Source organism: Podarcis bocagei, assembly GCF_964188305.1.
Source record: "Podarcis bocagei genome assembly, chromosome: 1".
In the NCBI taxonomy this organism is placed as follows: Eukaryota; Metazoa; Chordata; class Lepidosauria; order Squamata; family Lacertidae; genus Podarcis; species Podarcis bocagei.
Window position 1 is genome coordinate 13,175,738 of NC_138125.1, and position 27,202 is coordinate 13,202,939.

Here is a 27,202-nt window from a genome sequence, read left to right on the forward strand (position 1 = left end):
ATAACCTGTTTGACCAGAGATGACAATAGTATATACACTTAAGGGCAGTGATCCCTCTACAATGGTCCTGACATTTTTGGAGAGATTTAATGTGAAACTATTCACTTCTTGAGGGAGTGTGTGTAGCACAGATAGCCACAGATAGATAGACTCTATTATTCAAATCTAGCAGCTGTGAAATTCTGGTTTGAAAGGGGAAGTTCCACTTGTGGCACTGTGGGGGAGGAAAAGCAACACGCACGGCTTGTGGCCGGTTGATGAAACCCCGCTCAAACAGTAGCAGAGTGTTACTTGCTCCTCTGAAGGAGGTAGAAAGACTTCTAGCTGGAACGACCTAAGACGGTGAGCATTTTTGAATGATTCGGAGACAATTGGTCACTGATTACTTAAATGCATTAGTGAAGGTAAGAGATGGTTTGGGTTGGGGTGCTCAGTAACAGAGGGCATGTCTTTGTGTGCAGAAAATCAGTCCCTAGTAACTCCTCTTAATGAAGGGGGTCTTAGATAGCAGGTCCTGGGAAAGACCCCCAGCATGAGACCTTGGAGAATTGTTGCCAGCTGAGGTAGATCTGGTGGAGAACCTGTGGTGTGTTGAACCTTGCAGAGGTTGCTGGATTCCAGCTGCCATTGCCCTTGAACATTGGTCATATTGTCTGTGGGCTGATGGGTCTTGGGGTCCAACAACACCTGGACAACCACAGGTCCCCCATCCCTGGGCTAAATGTAGCAACTATCTGACTCTGCCTAAGGCAATTTCATCTGAAGTAGACTTTCTGGGAGCACTGAAGCCATTCACTCTATTTCTTCCAGTTCCTTGCCATGCGTTTCTGTGTTATAGATCATGAAACACGCCCCAATGAACCCACTGAGGACAAACAGGCCCTTTTGTTTGAAATCGCACCCAAGCGAGCAAAGGTGCATTAATGTGGTAAGTACCAGAATAAAACCAAGTTGCACCTACTGGGCGGTGAATAAAATGTCTCTCTGAATTAGCTTGACAAAGACAGAATCTTAGTCCTGTGGTTGAAGAATATAACCCTCTGTGTCAAGTCTTTAGGAGGGTTGTACTTCAAAAGGGATGCGGGTAGCGCTGTGGGTTAAACCACAGAGCCTAGAACTTGCCGATCAGAAGGTCGGCGGTTTGAATCCCCGCAACGGGTGAGCTCCCGTTGCTCAGTCCCTGCTCCTGCCAACCTAGCAGTTCGAAAGCACGTCAAAGTGCAAGTAGATAAATAGGTACCGCTCCGGCGGGAAGGTAAACGGTGTTTCCGTGCGCTGCTCTGGTTCGCTAGAAGTGGCTTAGTCATGCTGGCCACATGACCTGGCTCCCTCGGCCAACAAAGCGAGATGAGCGCCGCAACCCCAGAGTCGGTCACGACTGGACCTAATGGTCAGGGATCCCTTTACCTTTACCTTTACCTTACTTCAAAACTGGTTCCTTCACTCCAGTCATCAGCCAGCAGAGAAGGGTGGTCAGAGAGGGGTGGGAATAGGTTGGTGAATGTCCCCTCCAGTCTTTCAGTGTCAGTTTCCTCTTGGACTCTTGACCGTCATTCATGTGATGGGTGGGGTGAGGGACTACTGAAGGACAAAGAGACAGGCACCATTTCAGGAGGTGCAGAAGGACAATCCTGTTACTGAGTTGACATAGAACAGGATGAAGCAACCTTCAGGCTACACAGTGAAGGGTGTCAGCAATAAAACACACAGAGTAAGTGAAGTCAACTCTTTACCAGAAGAAACAAGGTTGCTCAGGAATGCCCGGTCTAATGAGCAAAGCAACTCTTCTTCATAAGTCTTGCCCCTATGAAGCAGTTATGGAGACTGAAGGTCCTTGCCTTTCCATAGCTGCCTAAGCCTCCTCCTCTCCTGGGTCCTTCCCAAGCAATCTGAGACTCCGCCGGCACGTCTGTCTCTGTTCCTCCCTCTTCATACCTTTTCTGGTTCTGGGATAGCCAAGGGGAGGGGAGCTTGTCACAGCAGGAGGGGACAACACCTTGGCTTCGTCACTGGCCTGACTCATCTCTGCCTATTGACCTCCCTCCTCTCCTGCTTCTGATTCTGGACTTTGATCTGACACAGACTCTCCCTGCTCACTGCGCCCCGTTACTTCTTCAGCTTCTGATGCCTCTTCCTCCAGCTCTTCTCCCTCTGCACACCCATCGTCCCACCACCAACCCCTGGGCTCTGAGTCTTCTTCCCCTGGGGGGTCCCCAGCTGGTGCCTCCCTCCATTCCTCTGCATCCATCCAGTACATGACAAAGGGGGGGGGTATATATTAACTGATGTCTGAATAGTACAGCAAATGTTAGCCCAAACAGGGCCCATGATGAAATGTTGAAGAAATTAAGGATGTTTAACCTGGGTTCTAAATGTTGCCTCAGGGAGATCAGCAATGGTAGATAATCCCAAGATCAGCAAGGTGCCGATAATCCCAAGGCTGCAGGTTCAATCCCTGGATGGGACAGCTGCAGATTCCTGCACTGCAGGGGGTTGGACTAGATGATCCTCAGGGTCTCTTCCAACTTTACATTCCTATGATCCTATGATTACCTTCCCTAAAGAGATTACTTCTACTGCATCTACTGCTACTACTCAGAAGGGCTGTAGGTCAGTGGAGAAGGGCCATACCCCAGTGCTGGAGTCTGTGTCTGAAAGCTGCTGCCAGTCAGTGTGGACAATACTGACCAGTGGTATAAGGCAGCTTCCTATGTGCTACTACTATGTATAAAGCATTTAACCTTTTTTAAAAGACAGTCCCTGCCCACAGGCTCCCAGTCTAGCTAGCATAATACAAAAGGGAAAGGAATGGAGGTGCAAGCAAATTTAGATACCAAGCAGAATCATCTGATCTGGGTGGCAGGGCTGCCTCTGCCATTGGTTGCTGTGAAGTGGCCTGGCTGCCTCAGGTTGCCTATTCTGGTTGTTTAATGAAAGCCCAGCAAATTGTTAGTTATTTAATTTATTTTTTACTTCCCGGGAGAGGTGTTTGTGGAGTTTTCTGCCTCGGGTGCCAAAATAACCCACCTAACCTTGAGTACCATACACTTTGGTTTGCGGGGAGAGGGGGCACTGTTTGCAAGTCCTCCTCAGGCAGCAAAATGTTTTGCTTCCAGCCCTGCAGGTGGGCTGCGCTGACATTTCCCTTTACTTTATTATAACCGCACTGTGATGAAAATATAAAGAGGAAGTCTCATCCACCTGCTATATGACACAGGCGGATGGTTAGCAGAGTTTCACTTTGTTTAATAAATGAAACTGGTTTTGAGCTTGAGAACTGAAATGAGACTTAAATCCATTCTCTCCCTCCCCAAATTGCAGATGTGGTAAAAGGATGGATTATGTGTGTGTACCGAAGGAATAGAATCGAAATCCTAAATTTGATATACTTAACTATATAAAACCTATGAAGGAACAGATTCACACTCTAACCTTCCTATGGGCTAATAGACATTGCCAAAAGGCTACTCAATCTCAGGAGCTGGTGTGGTTAAGAGCAGGAGTTACAAGATCCCTGATTTAAATCTCAGCAGTACCAGAATGTTATTGGGCTGTTCAAGGCAAGGCTCTTTTGTCCCTCCTCCATCTTTCATTTGTTGTCGTTGTTTAGTCGTTTAGTCGTGTCCGACTCTTCGTGACCCCATGGACCAGAGCACGCCAGGCACTCCTGTCTTCCACTGCCTCCTGCAGTTTGGTCAAACTCATGCTGGTAGCTTCGAGAACACTGTCCAACCATCTCGTCCTCTGTCGTCCCCTTCTCCTTGTGCCCTCCATCTTTCCCAACATCAGTGTCTTTTCCAGGGAGTCTTCTCTTCTTATAAGGTGGCCAAAGTATTGGAGCCTCAGCTTCACAATCTGTCCTTCCAGTGAGCACTCAGGGCTGATTTCCTTCAGAATGGATAGGTTTGATCTTCTTGCAGTCCACGGGACTCTCAAGAGTCTCCTCCAGCACCATAATTCGAAAGCATCCATTCTTCGGTGATCAGCCTTCTTTATGGTCCAGCTCTCACTTCCATAAATCACTACAGGCTCGGAGGAGTGCTGCCAGACAACATTTCATGCGTGTTCTTTCCATGTTCCAGGTGTTTGGACTGCTTGCAGCGGCTGGGCTTCTGTTTGTGATAAGAATTCATGTCATGAAACCCTCCACTGCAGTTTCTCTGGGAGAGGAAGACTGGGTTCTCAACACCCACAATAACAACGACCAAAACACAGAAAGAGACAGAGTGATTGAGAAGGACAGCAGCCCTAGATGCAATGATTCATGCAAGTAAGACAAGCAAAGAAGGGGGTTTTTTTCTGGGGTGTGTGTGTGCGTTTCCAGTGCCTTTTTTGGTCCCAGCTTAAGAAGTGCCCCTGCAGGATGAGGCCAGTGGCCTATTTAGTCCAGCATCCTGTTCTCACAGTGGCCAACTAGATGCCTGTGGGAAGCTCGCAAAAAGGAACAGCACTCTACCTATTTGCAGTTCCCACCTACTGGCATTCAGAGCCACACTGCCTTCGAGCATGGAATAATAATAATAATAATAATAATAATAATAATAATAATAATAATAATAATAATAATTTATTATTTATTCCCCGCCCATCTGGCTGAGTTTCCCCAGCCACTCTGGGCGGCTTCCAATCAAGTGTTAAAAACAATACAGCGTTAAATATTAAAAACTGCCCTAAACAGGGCTGCCTTCAGATGTCTTTTAAAGATAAGATAGCTGCTTATTTCCTTCACATCTGAAGGGAGGGTGTTCCACAGGGCGGGTGCCACTACCGAGAAGGCCCTCTGGTTCCCTGTAACCTCACTTCTCGCAATGAGGGGACCACCAGAAGGCCCTCGGCACTGGACCTCAGTGTCTGGGCTGAATGATGGGGGTGGAGACGCTCCTTCAGGTATACAGGACTGAGGCCGTTTAGGGCTTTAAAGGTCAGCACCAACACTTTGAATTGTGCTCGGAAACATACTGGGAGTCAATGCAGATCTCTCAGGACCGGTGTTATGTGGTCCCGGTGGCCACTCCCACACTTGCTGTGGCTAGTAGCTGCCACCTTTCTCTTTTTAAAATGTAAGTGTTGTGAATGTGCCTGATACAGCATGTAAGATTACTTTATTTTTATTTTTATTTTTAAAAATGGTGTGTTTATTTAGGTATTTGCATATTGACTTTCACAGAGCATTCCAAGGCGGTGCACAAAAGAAAACATGCAATCGTTCGTTAAACACATTAAAGCAGTGTTAAAATCTTTGACAACTAAGATACAACAGTGATCCAGGGCAAAAGCAGCATAATTCCACCCCACATAGGGTTGCCACATTTCAAAAAGTAAAAACCAGGACACCCCGAAAGTTGTTGAGCTTTTTAAAAATAAAAACACCCCCCAAAATCCCATGATTTTTCTATTGACTTGCCTGAGATTCAGGACAAAGCGCCACCTTTTGGAAATTCCCTCTGCCTTTGAAATCCCAGTAATGTCCGGGAAAATCAAAATGTATGGCAGTCCTACCTCACAGGAATGACCTGGGAACAGAGATATGTCTTCAAAAGCCACTGGAGTATCCAAAAGTGTTGGGACTGTACGAGTTCAAGGCAGAAGTAATTCCACAGAAAGGGGGCCACTACAGAGAAGGCCCTCTTCTCCTAGTCAATACAAAATCAATACCAATCTATAATAGAGATACTGTCCTATACACACACATTCATTATAGGGAAAAGTGTATGTGATTGAATAAAGGAACTCATCAAAATTACAGCTGTCACCTATATTGGAATGAATTTGTTTTACATACTCCTTCCTTCTCTAATTTGGATGTGATAGGTTAATTTTGGCATAATTGCAAAGCCTGGAACATAGGAAGCTACCCTATACGGAGTCAGATCATTGGTTCATCTAGCTCAGGGTTTTAGATGAGAACATTCCTAGCCCTACCTGGAGGTACTAGTGGTTGAGTCTGGAATCTTCTATGCGCCAAGCAGATCCTCTGCCACTGGGCCTCAGCCCTTGTCCTGTGTGTGAGCAGCCAGAAACTGTCTGACACAAGCGGAACAACACATTTCTTTCAATCTGAGGCAGCAGACAGCATGTCTCTTACTAAGCCAAAGGGCATCTTTTCTATATTATCCCGTTCATTTGTAAATTACCCTGGAATAAATGTTTACGAAGGGTGGTATGCAAATTCCTTCAGTCAAGGGTGGCCAAACCTTTTCAGCCTGAGGGATGTTTTAAGGGTTGGCCACCCCTCTGATGGCCGTGTGCCAAAGATGGCCGCCGCCAACCCATTGACGTGTACACCAACTCTTGCTACGCTTATGACACACGAAAATTGCCAGGCAGGCACACAAACATCCAGACAGGCAGAAAGCCTGGAAACACACAGACACACACACACACACACACACACACACACAGCAGAGGGATTGTTTTGCTCCCTCCCTGAGTGGCTGGAATGCGTCACTGAACTCCTGAACTGGCTCTTTAGCACACATTTAGCACACCAAGCATGCACACACGCTAGAAGGCTGATTCTAACTTCCACTACTGCTTTATATAGCGCTCCAGTACAACGTAACTGTAGCAACTTTCTAAAACTATCCAATCACTGAACGTCACTTTCGATCCCTTATTTGCATAACTATCTACAGTATCCCCTTGCTGGCCCCGGGTGAGAACTTCAGTACATAACACCTACTAGTCATGATGATTACGTACTGCCTCTGAAAGCTAGTTGCTGTTTTGTTATTATATTTCATACAATCGTGGAAACATATAATTGTAGAGTTGGAAGGGATCACGAGGGTCATCTAGTTGAACCCCCTACAGGAATTTCAACTAGATCATACATGGCAGATGGCCACCCAACATCTGCTTAAAAACCTCCAAGGAAGGAGAGTACATCCGCAAGGGAGTCTGTTTCTCTGTCCAACCACTCTTACTATCAGATAGTTCTTCATGATGTTTAGTCAGAATCTCTCTTGAATGCATTGGTTCAAGTCCTTCAGTCAAGGGTGGCCAAACCTTTTCAGCCTGAGGGATGTTTTAAGGGTTGGCCACCCCTCTGATGGCCGTGTGCCAAAGATGGCCGCCGCCAACCCATTGACGTGTACACCAACTCTTGCTACGCTTATGACACACGAAAATTGGCAGGCAGGCACACACACATCCAGACAGGCAGAAAGCCTGGAAGCACACGCGCGCACACACACACACACACACACACACACACAGCAGAGGGATTGTTTTGCTCCCTCCCTGAGTGGCTGGAATGCATCACTGAACTCCTGAACTGGCTCTTTAGCACACATTTAGCACACCAAGCATGCACACGCTAGAAGGTTGATTCTAACTTCCACTACTGCTGTTTTTGTTTTAAGACAGCTAAAAGTAAAATATAATCTGGCAAGGGGACTCGACATCTTGCCTTTTACACAAGCCATTTTGAAAACAATCCGGAAGGCTGGTTGGTCTGACATTATGATACAGATGTGGCTAATTCAGAAAAAAAAAATGTTACCAAGCTTTTCTCTCACCCTGAAGAGTCTACCCTGTGAACTGGGGACTTAGCTCAGGTTGTCTTGGCGGCAACTGTTTTGACTGCGAAGTATTCTGCTACCCCTTCCGTCTTGCAGTTTCCAGCTAGTGGAAAGCCTTCCTTGGGACATGCCTTATGGACCAAACAGCAGTGCTGCAAAGCCTTTATACCAAGCATGGATGGAGTTGTTAAATATAACCCAGGAAAGCATTCACGTGGCTTCTTATTATTGGAGCTTGACTGGAGAAGACCTTGGAGTAAATGACACATCGTCTAAGCAGGTGAGATAAGAAAGGGTTGTTTTTTAATAATACCGTATTTTTCGCCCCATAGGGCGCACCGGCCCATAGGGCACACCTAGTTTTTTGGGGGGGAAATAAAGGAAAAAAATTTTATTTCCCCCCCAGGCGCGGGGCTGGGGTGGGGGAAGCCCGAGCTTCCCCTGACCCCAGAACAGGCTGCTATCCGCAAGCCTAGGGAGCCTGGCGGGAAGTCGCGCCGGTCTCCCCAGGCTGGCGGATATCTGCCCGAAGCCCGGGGTGCGCTACTCAGCGTGCCCCGGGCTTTGGGATGCAGGCAGCTCTCCACAAGCCTTGGGAGACTGGCGGGAACTCCCGCGGGCTCCCAAGGATTGCGGATAGCTTCCTGAAGCCTCCAGGCTTCAGCGAAAGCCTGCATTCGCCCCATAGGACGCACACACATTTCCCCTTCATTTTTGGAGGGGAAAAAGTGCGTCCTATAGGGCAAAAAATACGGTAATAATAATAAAATCAGCAGCTGTGTGTAGGCAGCGTTTTCAAGGATGGGAAGACTTTACCACCATGCTGTCGACAAACCAACCAGTTTCGCATCCCCTGATCTGGGGGGATATTTCCCATGCAGAATTTGGCAAGCGTCGCCCCTCGTTTGATACAAGTAAGTGATTTGCCTTCTGTAGGGTGAAGATGTTCTTAAGAAATTCAAAAGCCTGCTTCTGAAGAACGTGTCTGTGTTTATTGCAACAAGCGTGCCATCTAAGGCTAAACATTCAACTGATCTTGAAGTCCTGGAGAAAAGAGGTAACTGTTTATTAAAATACTTCTGTTCTGCCTTTTGGCAGAGCAGCCCACCCACCCCCCTCCCAGCAGCGAACAACATGAAAACAGTCATAAGATGCTTACAACCCCCCATCCCACTGAAACAACATAAAATCCAGCAACTAAAAATCTTACACAAGAATTAATACACAAGTATTAAACTGCAGGGCCTCTTAAAACTGCCATATCTTTGTTGCACACCAAAAGGTGAGCAAAGAGGGAACTAAATGAAGCCTACTGTTAAGTTGTGGGTGAATATATCAGACGACACAGCGATTCTTCAAACAGCTCTTGTTTATTCAGAGGCCAGAACAGAACTGAACTGAAGGGCTCAGTCAGCCTGCTTACATAGAGCTCCAGTACAACGTAACTGTAGCAACTTTCTAAAACTATCCAATCACTGAACCTCACTTTCGATCCCTTATTTGCATAACTATCTACAGTATCCCCTTGCTGGCCCAGGGTGAGAACTTCAGTACATAACACCTACTAGTCATGATGATTACGTACTGCCTCTGAAAGCTAGTTGCTGTTTTGTTATTATATTTCATACAATCGTGGAAACATATAATTGTAGAGTTGGAAGGGATCATGAGGGTCATCTAGTTGAACCCGCTACAGGAATTTCAACTAGATCATACATGGCAGATGGCCACCCAACATCTGCTTAAAAACCTCCAAGGAAGGAGAGTACATCCCGCAAGGGAGTCTGTTTCTCTGTCCAACCACTCTTACTATCAGATAGTTCTTCATGATGTTTAGTCAGAATCTCTCTTGAATCCATTGGTTCAAGTCCTAACATCTGGAGCAGGAGAAAACAAGCTTGCTCCGTCCTCCATGTGGCTGCCCTTAAGATATTTGAAGATCACCACCATAGCTCCTCTCAGTGTCTTCTTCTCCAGGCTAAACATACCCAACTCCCTCAACCGTTCCTCATAAGGCTTGGTTTCCAGATCCTTCTGAGATCAACAGTCTTACTACGTGCCTCAGTCCCGCAACTCTGTAGGGGGTATTTAGTGAATTTGCATAAGGGCTTCCAGTGAAGTAAATGTGTGTTACGGCTTGAGAGCGTCTCAAGAAACAGTTCTTCGATCTCTTAAAAAACAACAACATTTTTTCCATAGGAGCCCACATAAAAAGGATTAATTTTGGACAGCTCACCAAAGGTGTCATGCACACCAAATTCTGGATTGTAGACATGAAACACATATTTCTTGGTAGTGCCAACATAGACTGGAGAGCCCTGACTCAGGTGAGAGATTTAAGGCTATTAAGCTGAAGCGGCACAGGGGTGGGAGTGGGGAGACTGAGTTCACAAGATTTAACAAGACGACTAAATTTGCACGGAAACATCCTGAGAACCAGTTCTGTTAAGACGGGTGATTTTATTTGGGGGAGAACATAAAAACTTAAAGAGTCCATCTGCTTACCTGGCCAAGCTCAGTTGTCTTCTTTCCTTCCAGCTGTCGGAACATTTCGTTAGTCTTATACTATCTATCTAAAGATGCAAACGAGCTTGTCCTACATTTCTGTTTCTAACCATAGCCACTCAAGTTGTTACGCTACATCGGTGGTTTTCAGATTTTTCTGCCTTGAGGGGACTCTTTCCATGTTGCCTGCCAAGGCACTGCTCCAGCTTGGCTGTGTGTTGAACAGGATTCTGGGTATACACTCCATTCACACATGGTATTGCTATGGTTCTTGGGCCACTGTCATCCTGTGCCAACTAAGGGCCAAACTTGACATGATGTGGTAGATCTGCAAATTGAATTTTTAGAGCGCTTCTAGCTGCAGGGCAGTTTGGATCGGGAGTATGGCATTGAGGGAAAATCCCTTCCCCTGCACTATTTCCCCAAAGCCCCCCACCCCAGCTGCTATTTCCCCATACCGTATGGTTAACTCTCCTTTCCCAAATGCTCTGGTCCACCCAGATCTCCAATGTCACACCCACTTGGGACCTCAGATTGCACCTTTGCAGCAGAGGCGCCTGGTGCAGTCACACCAAGCGCTGCCCTACAGACGGGCGCCAAAACAATCCTGTAGAACAGAGTACGAGAGGTGGGATGGTGGGTGGGCACTGAATTATAGTGTCAAACAGGGCACTGCTGAAATCTGAGAGCCCAATTCTGCCGCTGTTTGGAGACACCTAACATCTCTCTATGGTTGCATGTTATGGAGAAAGATCAGTTCTAGTGGGCAGGTTTATCCATCAGGAAAGCTAGTCCATTGTTACTGCTCTTTCCGTGAAGATGGAGTGATTAGGTAAAGAGAGAGAGAGAGCTCAGGGGTTCTTTAATAGTTTTATAGAAGAGGGAATTTCAACAGGCCTAGCTCTCCTGCTTCTGCAAGAGAGCTCTCCTGCTTCTGGGGTTACCCTACTTGGGTGACCCCTGACAAGTTCCTAAGAACTCAAGAGTTCTAATATTTCACACACATTATCATAGGAAGCTGCCTTGTGGTCAGGCTGGTTGCCCGTATAGCACAGTATTGCCTACTCGGACTGGCAGCAGCTCTCCAGGTTACGATCCCCAGAACCCAGGTTGTGCTATGCGACTGCAGAGGTGTTGAACTGCTGAGCTCCGAAGCACTTGTAAAAGGGCATTTCCGCTTTCTGTATTTTGCTCTATGATTTCTGTTATGTAGTGTAGTTTCACCCTGGTCCAACAGGGGGATACTGTATATAGTTTTCACTCAGGTCTGTAGATAGTTTTCACTCAGGTCCGCGGCAGTTAGTTTAGGCGGGAACTCTGAGCTGTTGTGGTTACAATGTTGACAGCCGGCTGCCTATAAATACAGGCCGGCTGAGCTGTTCGCAGTCAGTTCTATTCCAGCTTATCTTAATAAAGAGCTACTTGAAGAAATCGCTGTGCTGGCTGCTATGTCAACCCACTATTTAACACTGGCGACGAAGGTGGGATCGGATGGACATCAGAGCACAGCCAGATGCGGCCAGCCTCTGAACTGAGCTGAATCACAGAGCGAAATCACTGAGCGAAATCACTGAGCGAAATCACTGGGCAGAACCAATTCAGAGCTGACTATTTCTGGCTAGAGCACTGTGTTCCATCCATCGCCCTTCACGCCGGCATCGGAATCATTGCTTCATTTGTGCCTCTACCGCCGTTTGCGCCAGCCTCTGAGTCATGGGACTCCTACCTCGCTCGGTTCGACTGCTACCTCCAAGCCAACGAGCTGACAGCAGTATCAGTGGATTGGAAGCGGGGCCTATTCCTCAGCCTCTGTGGGCCTGAGGTGTTTGAGACGGCCCGAGCATTGGTTGCGCCGGAAGCAGTCCAGGCAACACCATGGGACACGATCCAAGAGAAGCTCCGCAACCACTACGCACCAAAGCCGTCCAAGTTTGCTGCCCGCCATGCGTTCTACCACCGGAACCAGGCAGAGGGGGAGTCAATCAACAACTACGCCACCGCCCTGCGACAGGCTGCAATGCACTGTGAGTTCCGAGACTTAGACGATGCCCTGATGGATCGAATCGTCTGCGGGGTCCGGGACATCCATCTGCAACGGCGTCTCCTAGCCAAGCCAGACCTCACGCTACAGAAAGCCATTGAGGAGGCTGTGGCCTCAGAAGCTGCTGAACGCTCCGCCCAGGAGATCCGCAAGTCCAGCAGCCCGCGTCTTGCTAGGGGGCCAGTTCCGGTGCATCATGAAGAGGCCAGCAGTGATGAGGCATCCTCCAGTGAAGACGATGACGTGCACCAGACAAAGCGGGAGCGCAGGAAGCTCCAACAGAAGTCCAAGGGCCAACCGGAATGTGCTGGCTGCGGAGGCGACCATTCCCGTGCCAAGTGTCGATTCAGAGACGCCATCTGTAGGAGGTGTTCCAGAAGGGGCCACATCGCTAAGGTCTGCCGATCGGCTCCGTCTGACACCCCCCCTTCATCGACTCGCAAGTTCAAGTCTTCACTCCAGTCTGCCAAGGAAAGTTGTTTCGCTCTCACCAACTGCCGCTGCCCGTCTGGAACCACGATTGGCCAAACCGACTCGTCTACGTGACGCAAGCTGAACGTCACGGTGCTCATTGAAGGAGCTCCATGTGACATGGAGATCAACACCGGGTCTGCCCTGTCCGTCGTGTCATGGAGCACCATCAAAAGACTGGTACCCAGAGTATCCAAAAGGCAACTCGACTCTCACCGCGTACAGCTGAGAGACTACCAGGGAAACGACATTCCCGTGGTAGGCGTTGGCCGGTTCCGGATCGCCTTCAAGGATTTTTCGGGCCTGCTCCGGTTGGTGGTGGTCGAAGGTCAGCGGCCAAGCCTCCTAGGGCTAGACTGGTTTGATGCCCTCGGCCTGGAAGTCACCGGCATCAACTGCATCTCTAACGCAGAGACTGAGGGTCTGGTCAAAGACTTTGCCGAGGTTTTTGACGGCACCTTGGGACAATATACTGGTACGCCTATCTCCTTTAGCCTTGATCCACAAGTCGCCCCCATCAAGCTCAAGCCACGCCGGGTTCCCTTTGCTCTCAAGGCTAAGGTGGACGAACAACTGGACAAACTGATCGCCCAAGGAGTTTTGGAGCCCGTTGACCACGCAAAGTGGGAAACCCCCATCGTCACGCCTGTCAAGCCAGATGGGTCGGTGAGAATCTGCGCTGACTACAAGTGCACAATCAACAAGGCACTTCAGCAGCACGCTTATCCGGTTCCTGTTGTCCAACACCTGCTGCATTCCCTGGGTGAGGGTAAGGTCTTCGCTAAGCTGGACCTTGCCCAAGCCTATCAACAACTGCCAGTCGATGATGCCACTGCTGAAGCCCAGACGATCGTCACCCACCGGGGGGCATTCCGTTGCCGCCGGTTGCAGTTCGGGGTGAGTGTGGCTCCTGGCATCTTCCAAAGCCTTATGGAGCGTCTCCTGCAAGGGCTTCCGGGCGTGGTACCATATTTTGATGACGTCTTGGTGTCTGCAGAATCACACCAGCAGCTGTTCGAGCGCCTCCGTGCCGTGCTGACCAGGTTCCAGGAGGCCGGGCTCAAGGTAAAGAGGGAGAAGTGCCTGATTGCCGTTCCACAGGTAGAGTTCCTGGGCTATCTTATCGATGCCTCCGGCCTTCATCCAACCACATCCAAGATCCGCGCTATCCAGCAGGCCCCCACCCCAAAGGACAAAACGGAGTTGCAGGCATTCCTGGGGCTGCTGAACTTTTATAACATGTTCCTGCCCCACAAAGCCACAGTGGCTGAGCCTCTTCACCGACTCCTTAGCACTAAGACGCCTTGGGCCTGGGGTCATCGAGAGACGGCGGCCTTCAACGCGGTCAAGGCTCTCCTTTCTTCAGACAGTGTGCTGGTACAGTACAGTGAATCCAGGCCGCTGGTCCTTGCCTGCGACGCCTCACCTTTTGGCATCGGTGCTGTCCTTAGTCACCGTTTTCCAGATGGAAGAGAAGCACCGCTTGCCTACTTTTCCAGGACACTATCTCCGACGGAACGGAATTACAGCCAGCTCGACAAGGAGGCATTGGCACTTGTGGCTGGAGTGAAGAGGTTCCATGAATACCTCTATGGCAGGACTTTTGACCTCATCACTGACCACAAGCCACTCCTGGGCCTCCTCACCGGTGATCGTCCAACTCCACCGGTCCTCTCACCACGCATGCTGCGATGGACTGTTTTCTTGGCTGCCTACCACTACCGGCTCATCCATCGCCCGGGAAAATCGATGGGCCATGCCGACGCCCTCAGCCGTTGCCCTCTTCCAGCATTTGTGGAAGACCCGGCTCCAGCTTCATCGCTCCTTCTGATTGAGGATCTTCCGGCAGCGCCTGTATCGGCTGCCACTGTGGCCTCCGCGTCTGCCCAGGATCGCACCATCAGCCGGGTGCTCAACTGGGTGTGGAGGGGGTGGCCACAAGGGCCTTTTGCATCGGAGTTCCAGCCCTTCGCAACCAGACAACATGAACTCTCAGCTCATCGCGGCTGTCTGCTGTGGGGAGACCGCGTCGTGATTCCCCAGGGACTCCGTCAGCGTGTCCTGGAGGCTCTGCACGTTGGCCACCCGGGAATTGTCAAAATGAAGGCGTTGGCTCGGTGTTACGTTTGGTGGCCTAATATGGACGATGCCATCACTGCCTGGGTGTCCGCCTGTCAAGCGTGCCAAGAGTCGAGGCCTGCACCACCGGCAGCTAAGGGACACACCTGGGAGACGCCAAAGACACCCTGGTCGAGGGTGCACATCGATCTGGCTGGCCCCTTTCACGGCCGGACCTTTATGGTAGTGGTGGACGCCTATTCCAAATGGCTGGAGGTCGCCCTGATGCCCTCCACCACTACCGAAGCTGTCATCCGGGTGCTGCGAGGCCTGTTTGCAACGCATGGGTGTCCTGATGTCCTTGTCTCTGACAACGGACCGCAGTTCACGTCAGGCACGTTTGAGTGGTATCTTTTGGGACTGGGCATCCGCCATGCCCTAACGGCACCTTTTCATCCATCCAGCAACGGGCAAGCGGAAAGAATGGTGCGCTCGACAAAAGAGGCACTAGCGCGCCTGGACCGGGGAGACTGGCATGAGCGGGTCGCCGAATACTTGTTCGCGCAACACATCACTCCTCATGCGGCCACAGGGAGGAGTCCTGCTGAACTGCTTATGGGCCGCCGCCTCAGGTCACCGCTCGACCGGCTACACCCAGACTTTGCCGTGGCTGAACCCCCAGGCTGTGCCAACGCACCACGGTCATTTGTCCCAGGAAACCAGGTCTTTGCCCGGAACTATGTGGGGGACATCCCTTGGGTGCCAGCCACAGTAGTGGGAGTCACTGGACCTCGCTCGTACCAGGCGGCACTCGAAGACGGACGTTTGTGGCGACGGCACATAGACCAGCTTAGGCGCAGGGTTGGCGACTTAGACACTACCGAGGTGCCCCCAACTGCGCTTGCGGCTCCAGAAGAGACACGTACAGATGGCGAGGCCCCACCTACACCTCCCTCGCAAACTGCCAGCGTGGAGCCGAACCAAGCCGTCTCAGAACAGACTCAGACCACTCCACTTGCGGAGGCTCCACCCATAGCAGCGGATCCAGGGGAGTTGGTTCCAACGCCACCTAGGGTCGCACCACAGCCTCAGCGAGAACTGTGTGGCCCTCCGGACTTGGCTACCAGTCCCCGGCAGTCTGGCAGAGTTTCCAAGCGCCCAACTCATTTAAAGGACTACGTTGTTGGACAGGTATCACTGTTGGTCTAAGTATGGGAAATGTAACTGATATGCTTTTGTGCCTAATTGAACCATTACGCGTAGTGCTGTATATAAGGAAACCATCACGATTGTAACTAACGCCTTATCTCGGTGGGGAGGGGTGTTATGTAGTGTAGTTTCACCCTGGTCCAACAGGGGGATACTGTATATAGTTTTCACTCAGGTCTGTAGATAGTTTTCACTCAGGTCCGCGGCAGTTAGTTTAGGCGGGAACTCTGAGCTGTTGTGGTTACAATGTTGACAGCCGGCTGCCTATAAATACAGGCCGGCTGAGCTGTTCGCAGTCAGTTCTATTCCAGCTTATCTTAATAAAGAGCTACTTGAAGAAATCGCTGTGCCGGCTGCTATGTCAACCCACTATTTAACAATTTCATTCAAACTTATGCCCTTGCTAGATATACTACCACACCAGTACAAAGAAAGAATGAAAACAACAATTTCCGCTGTCCCTTCCCAACAGGTGGACGGGGTTTGCGAAACCAAGCAGGCTTACCTGGTCTGGTGCCTCCCACCTGGGTCAGGGTGGCTATCGTCCCGCCCCCAGCCTGGGAGAACAAAGGACGTCCAGCTGGGCGTGGGGCAAAGGCCAAGGGAAAGAGGCCAATCCCTTCGGCCAAACCTCACTTTGTTTCTTCCTCTTCCAGGTTTGGTTTGGCATATTGGTCTCCAGTTTCTCTCTTTCTGCAGGTGAAAGAAGTGGGGGTTTTGATCAGCAACTGCAGCTGCTTAGCTAAGGATCTCTGGAAAACCTTCAAAACCTACTGGGATCTTGGGGAAGCAAACGCCACCATCCCATCTCCATGGCCAAACAATTATTCTACCAATATCAACAGCCACAGTCCTTTGGAAGTGCAGCTAAATGGAACCAGCACTGAAGCTTATTTTTCTGTAAGCAGACAGTTCCTAAGCATGTTTTCATCAGATTAACCCCACTGAATTCAGTGGGATTTACTCTCTACTAAGTGTGCATAGGATTACAGTGAAACCTTCTGTAGGAAATGTTTGTTCTCATTGAAAAAACATGGGGATCAATAGATGATGTAGTAATTAAACTTTTCCTTTGCTCTAGGCTTCTCCTGCTTCCTTTTGTCCAGGGGGTCGCACCTTTGATCTCGTGGCAGTTCTCGATGTTATCTACGATGCAGAAAAATTTGTCTATGTCTCCATGATGGATTACTTCCCTACAAGCCGCTTCAGACACCCGCCAAGGTATGAAGTGAAACCTGAATATATGTGCACCCTTTTATATTCTTAGCTAAATGCTAATTAGTTGTATAGGGACGCGGGTGGCGCTGTGGGTTAAACAACAGAGTCTAGGACTTGCTGATCAGAAGGTTGGCGGTTTGAATCCCCGCGACGGGGTGAGCGTCCATTGCTCGGTCCCTGCTCCTGCCAACCTGGCAGTTCGAAAGCACATCAAAGTGCAAGTAGATAAATAGGTACCGCTCTGGCAGGAAGGTAAATGGCGTTTCCGTGCGCTGCTCTGGTTTGCCAGAAGCGGCTTAGTCATGCTGGCCACATGACCCGGAAGCTGTACGCCGGCTCCCTCGGCCAATAAAGCGAGATGAGCGCCGCAACCCCAGAGTCGGTCACGACTGGACTGGTCAGGGGTCCCTTTACCTTTACCTTTAATTAGTTGTATGACTGCTCCCTGCACCATCAGCTCTAAATTACACAGGTTTTGGGGTGTCGCACTGTAAAAGCAATGCAGGTCAGCTTGGGCTTCATGGGACAATAATGTAGTGAAAGACAGCTAGCTAGCACCAGAAGCTGTTACTTCTCTGCTTTAGTAGGAAGCCCAAAACCAAATAGTTCTTGTGTCTATAAAGCTCCCCATTGATCGTTTTACAAGCGTTTGTGGCTGCTGTTCACTTGGACTGGTGAGGTGTAAGGCAGGAAGCCAACAGTAGGCGGAGCCAGAGCCAATGCTAGGCAGAGCCAATGAATTATAGTTTCCTTCCCATCCTCCTCCCAAGTTCTACAAGGGCAACTGAGATGAAGCAGGAGGAAGTTGACAGCTAGTACCACGCTCTGGCTTGGTTGTAAGCAAGAAGGCAGGCAGGTAGGGGGCTGAAACTGAGGTTAATGGGGCAGTACCCATTTGCCCTTATGGTTCTACCTTACTAATTGCAATGTTGTTTTTGTAGATACTGGCCACCCATCGACAATGCTCTGAGAAGTGTGGCGTTACACCAAAATATACACATACGGCTTTTAATCAACTGCTGGGTCCATACTGATTCTTCCATGTTTCGTTTCTTGGAGTCACTGAGCGTCCTTAGTGATCAACATGCCAACATCACAATCGAAGTGGTAAAAGAAGCATGCTTTTGGGCCATGGGCTCCTTACAGATGCACATGTGTCATGTTCCTGGTATTGACAGTGACTTAATATAGCTTGTACACCGAGTTTTAAGGGTCTTTTCTGGGTCATATATCTTAGTGTCAAATGTGAACATGACAACCCTCAGACTTTTTCTGCACCTATAATGCCAACTTTTAAAAAATCTACACTGGCTAGAACTGGACTGCAGTTTTAAAATGCTTTTCTTCTGTTTCCTATCCATGTAGGATCTCTTCCCATAGGAATAGTGGGAGTGATGCTCAAATGCACTTTTTGTGCCATGTGTGCTAATGCCACAAGAAGGAAAGAGGAATGTTACATTGCTGGATGGGGAAAAATCTCAGGATGAAATGGGCTGAAAAGTTATTTCTCCCTACTGTAAAAACTGTAAACTTAGGTACTAGCAATGATGTTGGGCAAATGTCAACAATCAATAAATTAATTAATAAATAATTAATTTATTAATAAATTAATAAATTATAAAACGTAAGCAAACCTATAGATCGCTAAACCTAAAGTCTGTCCCCCCCCAGCAGGAAATAAGCCACAATTTAATAAACAAAAATTTCTTCTCACAGTTAAGAAGAAAAAATAAATTTTGGTTAAAATTAGTAATACGGATCGTTTCCCATTCCTCCTCATGTAGCAGAGCCAAAATGGTTTTAAAAATAAATGAGCTTAAAGCACATTGGTACATGTGCTTTACATCCAGGTTAAAAAGCTGTGTTGATATGGGTTTTCACCGTGTAGATATAAATGGCAATTTTACCACACGATGTGCAGTAAAATCTTTCTTGCTCTTTGACAGGATGATACAGATAGTGACTACAGACAGTGTCTCTGCACATATATTTTAGCCTAACATCCTTTTTTGTAAACCACATTGAAGTTTTTTTTTTTCTACAAGCAAGTGGTATATCAATTTTATGAAATAAATACATCCTCTTTCGTTAGCCATGGGAGTTGCAGTGGAGGGCCCCCCGTTGTCTACCTCCGCTTGACACTACAAATGACCAATTCAGTCACGGCCACCTGATCTGTGGTAAAAAAAACCTCTTTACCATTTGACAGGACAACCGTCTTGGTTTGGCCATGTTATGTACTGAAGTTCTCACCCTGGGCCAGCAGGGGGATACTGTAGATAGTTATGCAAATGAAGGATCGAAAGTGAGGTTCAGTGATTGGATAGTTGTATGCAAATGAAGGATCGAAAGTGACGTTCAGTGATTGGATAGTTTTAGAAAGTTGCTACAGTTACATTGTTCTGGAGCTCTATATAAGCAGGCTGACTGGGCTCTGCAGTTCAGTTCTGTTCTGGCCTCAGAATAAAGAAGAGCTGTTTGAAGAATCGCTGTGTCGTCTGATACAGTGGTACCTCGCAAGACGAATGCCTCGCAAGACAAAAAACTCGCTAGATGAAAGGGTTTTTTGTTTTTTGAGCTGCTTCGCAAGACGATTTTCCCTATGGGCTTGCTTCGCAAGACGGAAACATCTTGCAAGTTTGTTTCCTTTTTCTTAACACCGTTAATACAGTTGCGACTTGACTTCGAGGAGCAACTCATAGAACGCGGTGTGGTAGCCTTTTTTTGAGGTTTTTAAAGACTTTGGTGATTTTTGAAGCTTTTCCAAAACTTTCCCGACACCGTGCTTCGCAAGACGAAAAAAATCGCAAGACGACAAAACTCGCGGAACGAATTAATTTCATCTTGCGAGGCACCACTGTATGTTCGCCCACAACTTAACAGGCCACTGACAGAATCAGAGAGTGGCAGAAGGTCTTGCTGGCCATCCATTTAGTCTCTGCTTGAAGATATCCAGTGACCAGTGCTTTTTTTTTTCCTTGAAAAAGAGGTGCAGGCACTCACCATGAAGTTATTACAGTTAAGTGCCACACTTTTTAACAACAACAAAAAGAGATGCTAGTACTACGTACCTTTGAGTACGCCCTGGGGAAAAAGCACTGTCAGTGATGAAGAGCCTACGTCCTCTCTAGGGAACCATTGGTTCCATTGCCAAACCAGGATTCTCCTAAAGTTCAACCAAAATCTATCCTCCGGTAGCTCAAGCCCATTAGATGAAGTCCTGCCATCTGCGATAGCAGAGAACAAGTATTTGCCCTCTTTTATGAGACAGCTCTTTTTATGTTTGAAGAGTGCTTCTTCAGGCTGAATACAACAAAGTCTTCCAAGCTTTCCTCATAGGTCTTCTTTCCCATAGAGCTGACCATCTTTGTTGCCCTCCTCATCTGTGCCAATTGAGATGATGTGCACCCAAAAGGCACTATTAAATGCAAAGCTCTCTTATAATTTTTAGCAGTGGGTTTTTCCTTTTTCTTTTACTGGCGAATGGAAGTGGAAAGTCTACTCTAGCTTAGCCAAAAGCTATTCCTATTTTATTTCCATTACTTGGGAAAGGCAGGCAATTGTTGGAAACTCATAAAGTCACCTGTGTTTAATTCCCACTCATTGTAGACATGTTTTTATATTTACATCTTACCAGAAAATCTTCACTGTTCCAGTTGGAAATCACACAAACATCCCCTTTGCAAGGCTGAATCACAGCAAATATATGGTGACTGACAAGGCAGTCTATATTGGTAAGTGTTGTGGCCTGGTAGAGATTGTGGTCTGCGTAGAAGTCAGCTATACAGCTGCAAATATAACATTTTAAGCGCATTATACAAATGCAGTGCTTTTTTCTAAAAAAATGTTTAGGGGTACTCTCATTTTCCTACTCATATTGAAATACCGCCCCTCAAATAGGCCAAACGTAGACTCACAAAATGTTTAGGGGTATGTGTCCTCCTGCGTCCCCCCAGAAAAAAACACATGTACAAATGTGGCACTAGATGGCGATGGTGAGCTTATGGCAAATTCAATATATTTTTCAGAAAGTTTTTTTTATAAAAAAACATTTTTAAATATGTGTCTAGATTCCACTCTAGAACACATTGCAAGAATCAAGTCTTGAGGTTACTAGGGCATGAATCACCATGTCCAAGAATAGCCATAAGCTGGTAAAAAGCACTCCTAGTAATTCACATTAGTTTTGAGGGTCCTTATGGGTTTTTCTTGACACTGGATCCTGCCTGTTTCAATCTCTTTCCTCTCCCTCTTCCTTGAACTCTGCAGCTTTTGCTTCAAGTGAATATTCTAACAATAGTGCTTTCAATTGTTTGAAACCAGAAGTCTTATACGTTTGCCATAACGGGGAAATTTGAGCTTTTTTTGGGGGGGGTGACTAGATAAATTAAAATCGCACCAGTGTATAAAATACACTGCATTTTATACATCTCTAGGAACTTCTAACTGGTCAGAAGAATACTTCAGCATCACGGCAGGTGTGGGACTGGTTGCCAAGCAGTCTTCAACAGACGCCACAAAGAGAAACCCTACAATACAGGAACAACTGAGGGCTCTCTTTGAACGAGACTGGAATTCCAAATATTCAGTAAAAATGGAAGACCTGCCAGGGCAGAAAGACTGTGCTTGGGAAGATGGATTTAAAAGTTCTTTTAAAAGCTAAATTATTTTTATTTTTTATAGCTAATGGGAATTCAGTTATGAGCTTTCTGCGTGTGAAATTTAGGATCGTTGTGGATTTGCCAGATGACGAATGTTTTAGTTCAGGATGTATCAAACCTTGATCACGGAGTAGTCCCGTTCACAAATTTCATTTTTATGGAATCTGTTATGTACTGAAGTTCTCACCCTGGGCCAGCAGGGGGATACTGTAGATAGTTTTCACTCAGGTCCACATATGCAAATAGGGGATTGAAAGTGACATTCAGTGATTGGATAGTTACAGAAAGTGGTTACAGTTGCATTGTAGTGGAGCTCTATATAAGCAGGCTGGCTGAACCCTTCAGCTCAGTTCTGCTCTGGCCTGTGAATAAACAAGAGCTGTTTGAAGAATCGCTGTGTCTTCTGATATGTTCACCCACAACTTAACAGAATCGTATAGCTGGAAGGGAACTTGGATGTCATTTAATCCAATACACTGCTCAGTGCAGGATCTACAATGCAGGATGCAACCGCAGTGTCCCTGGAAGGTGACCATTAAGCCAGTGTTTCCCAACCACTGTTCCGCGGCACACTAGTGTGCCGCGAGATGTTGCCTGGTGTGCCGCGAGATGTTGCCTGGAGGGAGGCGGGCGAGTCGGGCGGCGAGAGGCGGGGCGGCGGCGGCGAGGAGAGGCCGCCCAGCGCGGGGCTCTCGCCGTCTGCCTGCCTGGCTGCCTGCGAGCTCGGCGGGCAGCGCCTCCGTCCGCAGCGCCCGCCTCGCGGCTCTCATTCCCTGCCCCTGCCAAAGCTCACCCAGCCAAGCCGCGCTCTCCTTCCTGCCTCGCTTTGCTGCCTCCCCCCCCCCAAAGCTTGGAGGTTCCCCGGCAAGGGGGAGGGAAAAAAAATTGAAACTTACACTTTCGTGTGTCCCTCCCGGCGTGACGCTGCGCGCTGACGTCACGGGGCTGTAATGGTGGTGTGCCTCGAGATTTTTTTCATCAAACAAGTGTGCCTTTGCCCAAAAAAGGTTGGGAAACACTGCATTAAGCATCTACTTAAATGCACTCAGTGAATGATAGCCCATTGCCTCCCAAGAAAGTCTGTTCCTAACAGTAAGAGCTATTTGACATGGAAGTTTTGCCTAATGTTTAGCTGAAACATGCTTCCCTGCAATTTCTGTTCACTGGTTATACAGTGGTACCTCTGGTTACGAACTTAATTTGTTCTGGAGGTCCGTTCTTAAGCTGAAACCGTTCTTATCCTGAGGCACGCTTTCACTAATGGGGCCTCCTGCTGCACGTGCGCCTCTGAGGCGCGATTGCCATTCATATCCTGGGGCAAAGTTCACAACTTTCGGGTTAGCGCATTTTGTAAGCTGAAGTGTTCATAACCAGAGGTACCACTGTAGTCATGTTGTATAAAGCAACAGAGAACCTGTCTGCTTCAACTTCTGCACAGCAGTCCTTCAGATATTTGAAGACCACTATAATGACTCCTCTTAAATCTTATCCTCTCCAGGCTATGCGTATCTGCAGCTTTGATCAAATATTGTGTATTGTTTAATGGCTAGGTTAGAAGATGTATTATAAGAGGGTACATGAGAATTGGCCATCACTTGTCGACACTTGATCCTTATCCTTATTAATACTGTGACAATAAATGCTATTCTATGGTGGTGTGTGCCTTTTAGTCTGCACCCTTAAAAAAGTGATTTCAAGCCAGCACACTCAAAAAAATAAACCCCAAGAAGGGAAAGTTAATTCTTTAGTTGTACTGCGCTGAAATTGTGCAAATACTCATTGGTTGTACAATTTCAAATTGCAGCCCAGAGATCAAAATAGAGTTATGCAACCGGGCAATTGTTGCATTTGCAAAATTCCACAAGGTGGCAATGTTTGAGAAAATTATGGCCTGCTTTACTCTGCCCCCCCCCGCCCATTAAAAGCTGTGCTTCATAAACCACTAACATTCTGTTTCTCAGTTCAGAACTGACTTCATCAGCACTGCTTCAGAAAGGTTTGAAGACTGTACCCTCAATTCTGCCTGAAAAAGGCAGCTGCAGAATAGCAATTTTAAAAAGCTTTGTCTGCTGTTGCCAGCGAGAGTTGCTTATTAAATTAGATTTCTATGGCCTTCTGTATTACTGTTCCTTGAATTTAAAGGTGGCTAGTAACATTAATTGTTATATCTGCCTTGTATTGGAAGTCATTTCTATTTTGCATTTAAAAATAGGGAACTGAGGCTACCAAGTGAATTGACCCAGGCCTGCCTAGTAAATCTGTGTCCAAGCTGGTTATGGGCTTGAATATGGAAATTGTATTATGTTTTCTGTATACATTACTGTGGTATATAATTATGTAAATATAGATAAATAAACATTTTGGTGTGGGTGATGTGCGTATTTCTATTGTCACCAACTACTTATAAGGCCGCTTTACACCTATTTTCTCCACATGGAAAAATAGGACATATATACCTGTGTTCAGCTTTCTGTGTTGAAATCATATGACTATATATTTTGCTTTGATAATTTGTGTTTGGGAGGCACAGTGCAGAATGAGCCTCAACTAAACAGACGTGTTTTAGATCACATGATCCATCTTCCTATTGCTCCAGATCTATAAACTATGGCCAGAGTGAATCCATCTTCTTGTTTCCTGGTTTGAATGGTTATTCTCTAGTTCTTTCCTTGGCATGGGCATACGTGGACATCGTATCTCTGGTTTTGCAGATGCTAGAAACTTATGTTTTCTAAATAAATAAACAAATAAATAAAATCTGGATATCTGGGGATTGTGGTATGTCTACATAGGGTGGAATGGAAGGACGTGGTTGGGTGGGGCTGTGGTCTAAACCACAGAGCCTAGGTCTTGCTGATCAGAAGGTCGGCGGTTCAAATCCCTGCGATGGGGTGAGCTCCTGTTGTTCGCTTCCTGCTCCAGCTAACCTAGCAGTTCGAAAGCACGAAGTGCAAATAGATAAATAGGGAAGGTAAACGGCGTTTCCGTGCGCTGCTCTGGTTTCGCCAGAAGCGGCTTAGTCATGCTGGCCACATGACCTGGAAGCTGTCTGTGGACAAATGTCGGCTCCCTTGGGTAGTAAAGCGAGATGAGTGCCGCAACCCCAGAGTCGTCCGCGACTGGACCTAATGGTCAGGGGTCCCTTTACCTTTACCTTTACATAGGATCCTTTCCCAAAGTTAATTCCTGTGAAAGCCAGTGTTCCTTGGACCACAACGTATGGTTGTCTAACAGGCTGAATTCCTGCCAGGTGATCCTCAGCTTCAATGCCCAGCTCTGGCTTGGAGGATTTAGGTTTGATGAGGCCCTAAGCTACTGAAGGTGATGGGGCCCTTTATATGTCCAGCTGTCCGTTGTCAACAAATTGTCGCTGTTTTTTGTGTTGAATATATGCTATATGGTAATTTATGGACCTAATAGGTATCTAAAGCCATTTGCACATGCAGAATGTAGGCACCCTATATATAGAAATGAGCAAACCAGTGATATTTTAGGGAGCAGGCTAGCAGGTGGGGGCCATTACTTACATCATAGGCGCCTACACAACACAAAACACTGTTGCTGTATGTAGGTTTTATTTTATTTGTTTTTTATCTTATATTTTGGAAATGTACATCCAGGTTTTTCCCCCTTTAATTTTTTTGGGGGGGTCACCAAGAGAGTGGGACCCTAAGCTATAGTTTGTTCAATATGTAAATCCAGCACTGCCTTAGGCCCTGTCTACTGCTGGCCTGTCAGCTCCCTCAGGAAGTGGTCCATGAAGAAATGTAGTCCTTGGGCTTAAAAATATTCCTCCACCCCCCTTTATGTATCTTATAAATAAAATAGATACATAAAGGGGGTGGAGGAATATTTTTAAGCCCAAGGTCTACGTATTTATATACTACCCTCCCATGAAATATCAGGTCAGTGTACAGCAATTACAAGCACTTTGAATGATATCTGGAAATGAATAGAGGCCAGGGTAGCTGAAAAGCTGAACACTTAAGTCCTTTTCTAAAAAACCCCCTGCTTTGAGTAACCTTCTTGTGTGGCATTATATCATTTTAAATGGACTTGCTTTTACACTTTCTACTTTTAAAGGCTTTTTTTAAAAAAGCTTTTTTAATCAACACCACAGGGCAGGGGTCAGCAAACGAAGGCCCGGAGGCCGGATCAGGCCCAACTGCCTTCAGGATCTGTCTGGCGGACTCTCCGTGGATCGGCATGAGGATTCTGTTCGTTCGGGCTGTGCCATCCCCCCCCCCGCACCATTCCTTTCCCCCCTCTCCCTCTCCCACACTGCGGCAGCGCCTCCTCCCTCCCTCTTCCTGGCTTCTCCCCGCCCTGCCTAGAGGAGGGAGGGGGCTGGGCTGAGCACCATTTTAAGCAGCCCCTCTTCCCTCCACCGCCACCGCCACTGCCCTGGCGCTCCTGTGGACCAGAGAGCAGAGCAAACAAACTCCCTCTGCCTACCCACGAGAAACAGCAGTGGCGGCAGCCCCTGGGAAGGTAAGCACAGCGGCTGGGGCTGGGGAGGAGGACTACTTGCCCCCCTTGCCTATTCTTGCAGCTCCCCCTCCCCGGTGCCGCTTCTCCAGCCTGCCACAAGGACTGAGGGACAGTGGACTGGCCTGTGGCTAAATTTTTTGCCGACCCCTGCCACAGGGCAACCCAGTCAGAAGGTTGGCATATAATTAAATTGTTGTTGCTGCTGCATCAGAGGTTGACATCTTCAGGAAATTAGGTAAAGGGACCCTTGACCATTAGGTCCAGTTGCAGACAACTCTGGGGTTGCGGCGTTTATCTTGCTTTACTGGCCGAGGGAGCCGGCGTACAGGTTCCAGGTCATGTGGCCAGCATGACTAAGCCGCTTCTGGCAAACCAGAGCAGCGCACGGAAACGCCGTTTACCTTCCCGCCGGAGTGGTACCTATTTATCTACTTGCACTGTGACGTGCTTTCAAACTGCTAGGTTGGCAGGAGCAGGGACCAAGCAATGGGAGCTCACCCCGTTGTGGGGATTTGAACCGCTGACCTTCTGATTGGCAAGCCCTCTGTGGTTTAACCCACAGTGCCACCCACTGGACATTACTAAGGCCCTAATTTCATGGGGGAGTTCACCAATGGCCTGAGATTCCACAGTGCAGCAACAACAACAACCCCGGTCACTTGCCCACACCTGTGGGTAGGGCAATTTGACTCCCTCTAGCTTCTCAGTGCCACACTGCCTTGTGGGGAGGAAGACCAGTTGGCATATTGCCCTGGACTCTCTAAATCCGGAAAATGACCCTGATGGCTAGCGATCATTCGCTTATTTACATCACAAGATTTACATGTGGCTTGATTGTAATAAACAAATAAATAACCTTGAAGCAGTTATCATTAAAATCTATGGCACAACGTAAATGGGCTGTAACTGGCAAGAGTATAGAGGACTGACAAATTACCCACCCAACCCAGGTTTTGTTGTTCTCAGGTATTTTCTGACATCTGCAATTCACATGGCACAGTAGTAGTTTCACCTACTACTCTGGA

General features: G+C 47.7%; 1 protein-coding gene across 4 annotated transcripts; it reads left to right on the forward strand.

Annotated features, from left to right (window-relative positions):
• Positions 1-42: 42 nt before the first annotated feature.
• Positions 43-22,221, forward strand: PLD4 (phospholipase D family member 4). 4 transcript variants are annotated; one of them, XR_014007844.1, is made up of 12 exons: positions 43-404; positions 839-928; positions 4,083-4,270; positions 7,620-7,803; positions 8,460-8,580; positions 9,723-9,850; positions 16,507-16,707; positions 16,889-17,028; positions 17,967-18,132; positions 20,663-20,759; positions 21,462-21,857; positions 22,127-22,221. XR_014007844.1 is itself a non-coding variant. In XM_081192953.1 (11 exons), the coding sequence occupies exons 1-11, from the start codon at positions 357-359 to the stop codon at positions 21,686-21,688; spliced, it is 1,590 nt and encodes a 529-aa protein (XP_081049079.1). In that variant the 5' UTR covers positions 43-356; the 3' UTR covers positions 21,689-22,077. The 4 variants fall into 4 exon arrangements, 3 of the variants coding, with proteins under 3 accessions (XP_081049079.1, XP_081049080.1, XP_081049081.1); XM_081192953.1 differs by lacking the exon at positions 22,127-22,221 and having other exon boundaries at positions 21,462-22,077; XM_081192954.1 differs by lacking the exon at positions 22,127-22,221 and having other exon boundaries at positions 839-925; positions 21,462-22,077.
• Positions 22,222-27,202: the final 4,981 nt, after the last annotated feature.